The following is a 10,000-nucleotide window of genomic DNA, read 5'->3' as shown; positions in this document are numbered from 1 at the left end:
GTTACATATCATCAGTATCCTTTCTGGCATCAGCTTTTGCCACAGATGTAGTAGTTGTGGATTTTTAGGTCACTTTTTAATACAAACTGCCTGTACAGTATGAGAAAATTCATTTGCTCTTTCGAGGAGTCAAAATGCAAGTTCCTAGTGGCTTAGTAAACAGAACTACTGCCCAACATACAGAAACGTAAGTTTTGTTAACCCCTAATTTAAGACTTCACATAGTAAACAAAAACCCTGTCATTTTCCTCCTCCTTTTTAAATAATCCCAAGGACGAAACATGTAAGAAAGCAAAACTTCTATTTCTACATCATCAGGATAACCTGAATGCTAGCACTGCGTTTTTGCTTTTGTAAGTATTATTTATATTTTCTATCAATGAAATGCTAGTGGTAAGTGATATGCTAAAAAAACCCCCAAAACCTGCTTTGGAAAAATAATTTTAAACATAGTCAGCTGAAACAGCTTCTTACCCATAAATTCCCATAAAACATTTAAAAAGATTATCTTGGTAGAACTGACTTAATGAATACTCAAAATGCAAGCTCAAATCTACCCTGTAAAGCAATCATGGGTTTTTAGCAACTATTTTGACCTTAGTGACACAAACAATTAATTCTACAAACTTAATATCAAAATAAAATTCTACATCTAATGCAGAATAATCTGTCAATGTATTTAATCAAGGATATGCTTTTTCCATGTATTATACATTCTAGTATCAAACACTGATTTTAACAGACAAGGAAAAAAATGATAGTGAAAACCTCAGAAGTGTACAAATGTACATATGTGACAGTGAATGTCTCGTCGTAAGCCAAAAAAAGCAGAAGAAACAAGTCTGAGCAGATTACAGTTTGCACCATATTTTAATAATAAAAATCTACATTCACTTTAGCAATATTTATTAATTGATAAATATCGGCAGTAAGATAAAAAGTTGCTTATGTTCTAGTCATATATCTTCAAAGCCAACCTGATGACTTGTGACAGCACCCAATCCATTTATCACCGAGTATATATTACAATATATTATAGAATACTATCATTCTCTCTTGATATATGGATGAGGAATAACTCCCTGATTTAAGTCAAACTTCTTATTTCTATAAAGATCACAACAACATAGATCATCAAGCCAGTAACAGGACTGTCCAAATCCCATATAATTGCTTATAAGAACCTAATGAAGTCTATTATTTTAGCTTATTTACTTTCTATAAATCCACCAACTTGTGATCATAATGCTTGAACAAGATGCAAATTGGATGTAACTTAAAATTTTTAACTTAGCCCAGTTGCTCTTTGTACATAGTCTAAAATTTCTTATATTTGACTTTCCCCAGCACATACTCATGCCACAATGAAAACTGATTTTGTGATTTTACTCAGCTGATATAACTATTCCTAAGCATTAGCATAGCTTTATGTAGCTGCCCAGCTGAAGGGAATGTATTAAAATCAGCAATCATTTACTTGCTTCCTTTAGAAAAAGCTGTAACAAACTTGATTTGTTTATTTGAAGGCCCCCAATAAAATGACTCAGAGAAGCCAAAACCAGAATGTTAAACTATGACATCAGTACATTATATCTTTCACATATTTAAGCAATAAAAAAAATCTTAAAACTAATAACTGCAGGTACAATGGGGTTTGCTCTGTTTTTCTACTTGTCAAAGTTTGTTAGGCAAGTCGCATATTAAAAATAACATTTTAGAGAGTTACTACAGTGACAGTAATAAAACCAGCCATCACTTCCCTCTTAAATCATATTTCAAAAGGCATCTGGACAAAAACAGAAAAAAAAGAAATAGAAAAGAGGAAGAAAAGCAGAAGTAGTGTAAAGCTATGCCCATTATCTAAAGGACATCCTTACTGCATGTTTACTAGTGTTTATGTTTCACATCAACATATTTTATAGAAGGATTTATATGCCTAACTCAAGTTGTATTTAAATCCTATGGTGCAGACCCCACCATAAAATGCCTCTTGAGTCCTATTAACTGTACCCATGGTTTTACTTTGCCTGTCTGCTTATTTAAGATCTAATCACAGTTTTGAAGAAAAGATTGTCACTTCTAAGCCTGTCCCCTCAGAACCTGTCTGTTATTAGTACTCAACTGGATATTTTCATCTTCAGTTGTTATTCTCTGTGGTCTTTGCAAATGCTATCTACTGGAATCTGTGACTGTATGGACAAATTGGCTACAAATGCCTAGGACTGCTTCTCTGAGAAACATGTAAGTGGCACATTATTCTGCTGGTATTTTTGTGTTTTAAAGTGTTTCACTTAAATTTAGTTTTCTAAACATTTTCGCCAATTAAATACACTCTCTCTCAATAAAGATTTTAAAATGCTGTTATATTCTGAACACCTGAATAAAGGTGATGGCATGCTTTTCAATGAAAACAATATTAAATTTATATATATGTGTGTGTGTGTGTATATTTAATATGAAAATAATATACATACATAGTGTACACATATAGATAATAGTGTGTACATATATATAGGTTTAAGCCTGCTAAGAACTTAATGAAGATACTGTAACCTGTATTTCCTCAGACTGTAATACTATAAGTGCTCAATTGTTAAAACAGAATACACTTGAATTTGAAGCAAGGCACAGATTTAAGCCTTAACAATTTCTTATATTTCCATCTATGACTATTTAATTCTTTGACATTTTTTGTCACCATTTAAAATATTTAACTATAAATGTAGCTAGTGTACACTGCTTAATTCAGCACTAAGAATGATTCAATTTTAAGAGCTATTATGACCTGTTATTTCAGAGGCCCATACCCATACAATTTATCTATCATGGTAAAACATGTTTCTATAAACCAGGATTTTTATAATACTTTATCTTATGGGTGACAACTTTCCTTCCATTAATGCAATACGTGACATTGTAATGAAAAACCTCAGTATTTACAAATGAAGGGTTTGAACTCCCAAGGTGCTGAGTGGCCTCAGCAGATGAAAGGACCAGACACTGAAGACTTTCAGGAGTTCAGAGCAGGTAATAGCACTCTGCAGAATCAAATCCCAATTATTTACCAACAAACCGCCTAGACTTCACTGCATTAGTACAGTCTGCGTCCCCTGATGGGAAGGCAACTCTTTAGGTAGACAAAGTAGAAGGAATTATGTTTATGCAGGTTTTAAAAGGAAGGAAAAGAAATCTTACAGTGACAAAAATTAATTGATTGCACCTCATAATTAGATGGTGTCAGCAGTCAGACAACGGTTTAATTTTACAGTTTTAAACATAAAAGCAGTTCTCCGTTAACTCGTTGAGAAAACAGACAAACTTAAAACAATGTTTGAAAAGTGAGAATGGAAACATACCTACAGAAAAGCTGCTTCTCTCTTTTCCCATATTTTCAAAATCACACATCCAAATCACACTCACGCACACACAGACAGGCACATGTCCTTTTTTATTTCAGTGGTTCTGAACTAAGCAGCATTTTTTATTTACACCTACGACAGCAAAGCATCTTTACTGTGAGAAGTCACTCTGGTCCCTTCACCCCAGCTCCGACTTTGGAACAAATCACTGCAAGCGAAGCGAAGTCTCAAGTAATGTGGCCCTCTGGTGGAAAGCCCTGCATCACGTCCTACGCGACCGAATCGCACAGTAAACTAACAGATTCGGAAAACATGCACTGCAAGGCTTCGGCACAACTTTTATAAATACGCCATGGGATTTTAATCACCAGGCGAGCGTGGTGGTGTGTAGCACTATCAGCAAGATGTTGCTGCCACGAAAACGGGATCCTTGCATTTCAGCATGAACGTGCACAAAAACAACAACAAGTAACGCCCCACGCTCTTCACTTGCACGACACTTCACACTCAGCACGCACAGAGGGTCTGCAGAAGGGTGCCCGTCCAAAAACAGCCCTTTATTTGTTTAAAAACAAACAGGAAGCAAAACAAACTTACCTGCTGTTGTTGCAGATGCAGCAGTTCTACTGTGCTTACTTCAGTGCTCGTGTCACCACTTGATCTTCCATCTCTGCTGCCAGCATCTAATTGGCTGCTTAGAGTGCTCATTCCATTTTGATTCATTGAACTGTTGCTTATTGTCTCTGTCGCAGATTCCTGCATCATGACTTAATACCTAAAAGTGATTAAGAAGTATCAATTAACACACGCGTTACACCTTCACACTTCCATTATCAAGATGTCCCTCTCTGCCAATTACACAGACAGCATCTTTAGAAGAAGAAAAAAGCCTCGCGGAGCCGTTTACCAAGAAATGCGATGCAAACTCTGCTTTCATACAGATACTAATCACCGGAATTATGGTTTCTATAAGCAATCTTTGTGTGCTTACATTTAACGGCCAAAATAACACACCATGCATGCAGCATGGTCAATAGCATTTATGAACGACTACATTTTAAAGTCTACCTATAAAACCAGTTTAAATGAAGGCACAATTTCACACACTGCTCTATATTTCCTATTATCTAGCTTTGACAACCATGGATGACTATACAGCCTTATTTAAAATATTCACTATCTTGATTCTGTCAGAATTTTACAGCATATCTTATGCAAGGCTGTTGTTTAATGATGCACAGCTAATCATACAAAATTAAAATTTTGTAAGGGTGTTACAAATCATATGGTATCAACCAATGATAAATAGCATAATGGGCTTCTCCTTTTTTGTGACTAAATAAAATTTTGCCTCGGAGGCATTTTAAGAAAAAGCTCCTGCCGCAAACACGTCAGATATTGCCTATTTTTTTAATCAAACGGCTGATATTCATTTATTTTTCTGACATTTAAAACATTTAATACTGTCCTTCCTGGGAAGTAATTAAGCTTATGCATGAGCAGCAATCAAACTGTTCACTTGAAGATGACTTAAAACTCAATTTTAACATAGGCAAATAAATGAAAGATATAAAATTAATTTTCCAGGCATGTATTAGATATGAAAGCTGGAAATAAAATCTATCAAGAATATCACTAATGATTGTGCTAAAAACAGCATAAATTATGCATATTACCTTCTCTACAGTAATAAATGTTTTATCATTTTCACTGCATAAATATACTGTACTTTCAGGATAGCAATGAGATGTCCTGCCAAGATCAGTTGAAATCTTTGCAGTAAATAAAGAACCAACGTGCCCTTACAAACCAGAGTTTCAAGGCGCATTTTGTATCTGTAATATGGAAAGGTCAACGTCTCTTCTCAGAGCCACCAAAGTCCTCTCCTGATCTCACAGGGTCAGAATGGACCTCACTTTCCTTCACCCTCACTCCCGACATACTGAAAGAGTCCCCACAACAACCTGGCTGAGCTGCGACTTTAAAAGACACCTCTGAATGGAGAGAGATGTGCAAGCAAACTCGGGAAAAGAAACAAAGCTTGCTGCTTAGCCTAATTATTGAACTTAGTTATTTGCTCCCTTGCAAATATGAGCAATAGCCTTTCTCTGGAAAAAAAAAAAAAGGCAGGAAAAGGATCATTACAACTTCAACTATGTGCATGGGATATTAATCAAAACACTGTATGAATTAACACAATCAAGCGCCTACAAGATAAAGTGAAAGTATATATTGTGTGAAGAAAGTTAAAATAGTAAAAGATGAGTTATTTAAAGACGGTCTGGTCAAAAATAAACAGGATGCAAAAAACCCAAACATGAACACAGTTAAGATAAAGGAGGGCAGCTGTTACAGCCGGCTAAACAACAGCAGCACTAGATGTGTTTATGAACAAACAGCCCTTCTTAAACACTCTTATGAACATCAGCAAAGGAAAATAATAGAAATGGAAAATGTGATACACGCAGTGATGAATTTTACAAGGCAAAAACAAAGCTAATACTCTTTTCTGAGATTAGGCAGCTAATAAGTATTCAAATTAGGCATAAATTTTACATGTACAATGTTTAAAATATTCAGAGAAAAGGGTCTGATTGCCCTTAGTAGTTATATGAAAATTCTAATGCGGGTATGCCACAACTGTGGGAGCAGGCAGCCCTTTCCGATTTTTACAATATTTACTTTCAATAAAAAGACATGTATATCAGAGTGGAAATCTATTTAAAACACTTCATCAACTGTATCGTTACAAGGATTTGGAAATTCAGGAAATTCAAACATTAATCCTCTTTTAGTCAAACAAAGATTTAACCAACAGACAGGTTCATCTTTTACAAATTCAAACGTTAGACAATAACAGTGGCACATTTAGCCAAGCGCATTAAAAGGGCAAAGAGGTGTAAATGTTAGATAATCAAAACATTAGAAAACACCCAGAAATTTAATAAAAAAATACATCAGCCCCCCGCCCCATTTTTACTTCTCTCCGACTCTTTCATTACAATTAGCAGAGAAGGGTTAAACATCTTGCAGTTCTTATTAACCAAAGGGCTTTATGTCTTGTGGATTTTGTATCCTTGCAAAGCCCCAGAGTGTAGTTCGGGCTCTGCATTTTAAGTTAAAGTGTCTGTGAGCCAGCAGAACCGGCTTTAACTAACATGACCAGTAACACTACTCTGTCAATAGAAAACAACAAATCCAACCCAACAGCTGTGTACAGAGAGAATGAAACTATAGAGTATGAATACCAGAAAAGGTAATTTATTTGGAAGTGCACTGGAAGAAATGCTGAAGTATTTAAATGAAGAAGAAAGAGTTCCTAGAATTTTATGTTAAGAATAAAATGTTTTTTCTAGTTGTAAAAGGGTATTTTAAAAAACAATACTGAAACTTTGGCTTGAGTAATGCTCTGTGTTGGTTATCCACAGCCCACTTCTCACTACCGGCAACTAAAAAAGGGCTGCTGGAAAAAGCAAGAGCACAGAATCTTTTTCTTTTCCCTTCTTTTCTTTTGCATACACACAGACACACACACACGTATACATGTGTATCTATACACGTGTGTGCATGTACTATCAACTCTAAGCCCTCACAAATTGAAGTACTGAAAACATCTAAACAAGGATCATTTCTGATACCTATGTATCAGTAATTTCAGTTATTGGTGGCAGAATAATATGAATCTGCAGCATCTCACTAAGCAAACTAATGTACTTTTTTTTCTTGCTTTTACAACAGTAGTGCGGTTTGTTAGCATAATAATCATAAATAAATACAAAGGAAATACGACTGCCATATACTAAGACTGAAAGTTTAGTATTTCAAGTAGGACAAGAAAAATATACAGGTCCCTGTTTACACACATTCACACTTTCTAATCCTTCTCTTTTGCTGTCACACTCGCTGTCATGAGCGTGCCTACACAGGCACGCACACACACACGCATCCACATTCACAGACACATACATTCAACAGCACCTACTTCTGCTGTGATTCCCAAACTCTTGTCGCCAAAGGTAGGATATAAGCTCTGCTACCAGGTATTTTAAACAAAGGTATGGGGAAAATATTTGCTGCTCTCTGCAATAGAGAATGAAATTGTAGATTATTTTAGCATGTGGTTGCGCTGCAGGTTGAATGCCTAATTCTGCCAGGGTAACCAAGCAATTGCCTGTAACAGAAAAGAAATGCTGGTCCTGTGAAGTTAGAAGCTACAGTTTTACTTTTCTCCCCTGCAGTAAACTGTACATTTTCTGTGTGCGCGTGTGCACGCACGTGCACGTGTGTGTGTTTTAAGCCGGCAAGTCACTGTACAGATACTTATTCTCTACACCACTTCCCTTTTGAAACATTAAACTGACACTGGAACTGACTGCACAAGATTGCATTTTCTCTTCCTAAACAACTTGAATTGAAAGGTTACTTAGTGTAACAATATTTACTTGCAGAATTGTGTTGTTACCAAGGGTATAATGGATGGTGGCTATGCAGGTTTACGCAAGAATGAGTGAAGCATGAGGCATTAGCCATGTGTTTGACATGTTTCAAATTGCTATAATCCAGCATTAAACACACCCAGCAATTCATGCCATTTCTTGCAGCCATAATCTTGAATAAAGCGTGCACAACCACTTATTATATAAATTAGTATATGACTCCCTGTTATAGTCACAACAGTGCTTTTGTGTTTATTTTGCATCAAGATGTGGTCTTTTATTTGTACAAATAGCAGGATAGAGAGCCGTAGCTCAATTAGACCTCCTTACTTTGTGGCGGGGTGCACCGAACGCCAGGCTCGCGGGGTTTGGTTTGCCCCGCCAGGTACAGGCTCTGCCGGCGCCCAAGGCCCCGGCGCAAAGGGCGGCTGCCGCTGCTGCTGCTGCTGCTGCTACTGCCGCCGCTGCCGGCCGCGCCGCTGGGCCACCGTCCGCCGGCCCCCGGGGCGCCGCCCGCGCCGCCGCCGCCGCCGCCGCCGCCGTGCCGGGAGGCGGGAGCGAGTGCGCAGCACCAGAGCTGCCGGCAGGGGGCGCCCCGGGGCAGGCAGCCCGCCCCGCCCCGCCCCGCCCCGCCCCGCCCCGCCCCGCCCCGGGGCACGCTGGCCGTGCCCCGCCCCGCCCCGCCCGTCCCCGGGGCGCTGCCGCGGGGGGCAGCAGGCGTCGGGCCTCAGCCCTGCGCTGCCTGGTAGGCCTCGGTGGTGCTGCTCCACGTGCTGAGGCAAACGAGAAGCTCGTCTCCTGGCGCCAGTCGGCCCGGTCCCCCCAACAAGTGACGCCATCACGGACGCTGTCCGTGTGCCCTCCATGCCACCCCTCAGTCCTGGCAAGGTGGAGGTCGGCAACCACCGCCACAAACCACCTCCAGAAACTAGAGCAGCTGCTACCCTGCCCCGGGGTGAGCCCGGGCAACACCCCCAGGCCCATAACCTCACATTGGCATTGAGATGCCCATGGTGGTTGATCCATAGACAAGACAGACCTATAGCGCTCAGTACCATGAACCTGTCCCCAACGTGCCTGTGCATTCCCCTTGCTTCACTTCCTAAGACGCTGCCTAAACTTCAGCCTTTTAAAACTGGCCCATGATGTAAAGGCAGAAGGTGAGGAGCTAGGCTTAAATAATGGTAACTTTTGTGCTCTGCTGGAATTAATTCATCATTGACACAAGGCACAATGCATCTGAAGTCTTGCGCTGGTACGTTAAAAGTCTTTAATACTTAAGATTGCCTAATAAATCAAAATGCCAAATATGAAGGACATAGCTGAATGTGTGAGAACAAAAAATTAAGACAAGCTAAGAGAATATTTGTAAAGGGGTTTTGGGGTTTTTTTCACTTTATCTAAAACATTTAGCTTTCAAAGCCTGAGCTAAGCAGAGACATAAATTACTGCATATTTTTTTTTAAATCTAAGTAAACAAATATGATTAAAATACTAATTAGGTCAACTGCTATTGAAATACTGTAAAATAAAGTACCTATATTAGTAGGCATAATATAGTACTACTCAAATAAGTTTTCTCTGTGAACATGTAAAGTATGCCCAAACACCTTGTGCTGGAAGGTCTTTCAGGAAAACAGAGCTTACACTTGTGAGTTACAGGATGTATCTCAGCATAATCAGAAAGAATACATATCACATCTGCTCCACTGAGTGAAGTCAGCATCTTTGATGAGAAAAAAATAGAATTTTCATGGTAAAAAAATCATCTATTCAAAGCCAACTAATCATTTTACTATTCAGAATATCCTCACAAGAGAAGATGGTAGTTGTGAGTAAAGTAACAGTTCAAACATGGCTAAAAAGATCAGCAATGGGACAACAGCGTGTGGATCGCAACACAGAAAGTACTGCTATCGTGAAGAATTCAAGCTGCAGCATGAAACTTTTAAGTGGGCACTCATATGGTGGGTCTCTGAAAGCCGTATTTGAACACTGATTTACAATAAAATTGACAACTAGATTTTTGCAAATTACCACAGATAAGATTTATTTACTAGAAAAAAGAGGCAGCAGCTCTGCATCACCCCCATCACCCCACACACACAGAGTGCCAGGTAAAGAAAACATGCATCCTTCCTGCGGCATTCTGTCTTAAACAGGTGCACTCGGCTAGCATGAGAAAGCTTTAAGAAATCCGGTGAA

The 10,000-nt window shown here is 38.7% G+C and overlaps 1 protein-coding gene across 1 annotated transcript in view; it reads right to left on the bottom strand.

Annotated features, from left to right (window-relative positions):
- The window catches only part of FOXP2 (forkhead box P2), a 445,405-nt gene that overhangs the window by 190,795 nt on the left and 244,610 nt on the right, over positions 1-10,000 (bottom strand). The window contains exon 4 of the mRNA XM_074827537.1: positions 3,957-4,134. Within this exon, the coding sequence (XP_074683638.1) occupies positions 3,957-4,124 (168 nt within the window). The 5' untranslated portion in view covers positions 4,125-4,134. The remainder of the gene's footprint in view (positions 1-3,956; positions 4,135-10,000) is intronic.

The sequence above is a fragment of the Strix aluco genome, chromosome 5, assembly GCF_031877795.1.
Source record: "Strix aluco isolate bStrAlu1 chromosome 5, bStrAlu1.hap1, whole genome shotgun sequence".
Lineage (NCBI taxonomy): Eukaryota > Metazoa > Chordata > Aves > Strigiformes > Strigidae > Strix > Strix aluco.
The sequence above is the reverse complement of the archived record's forward strand: the minus strand, read 5'-3'. Positions and strand labels throughout refer to the sequence as shown.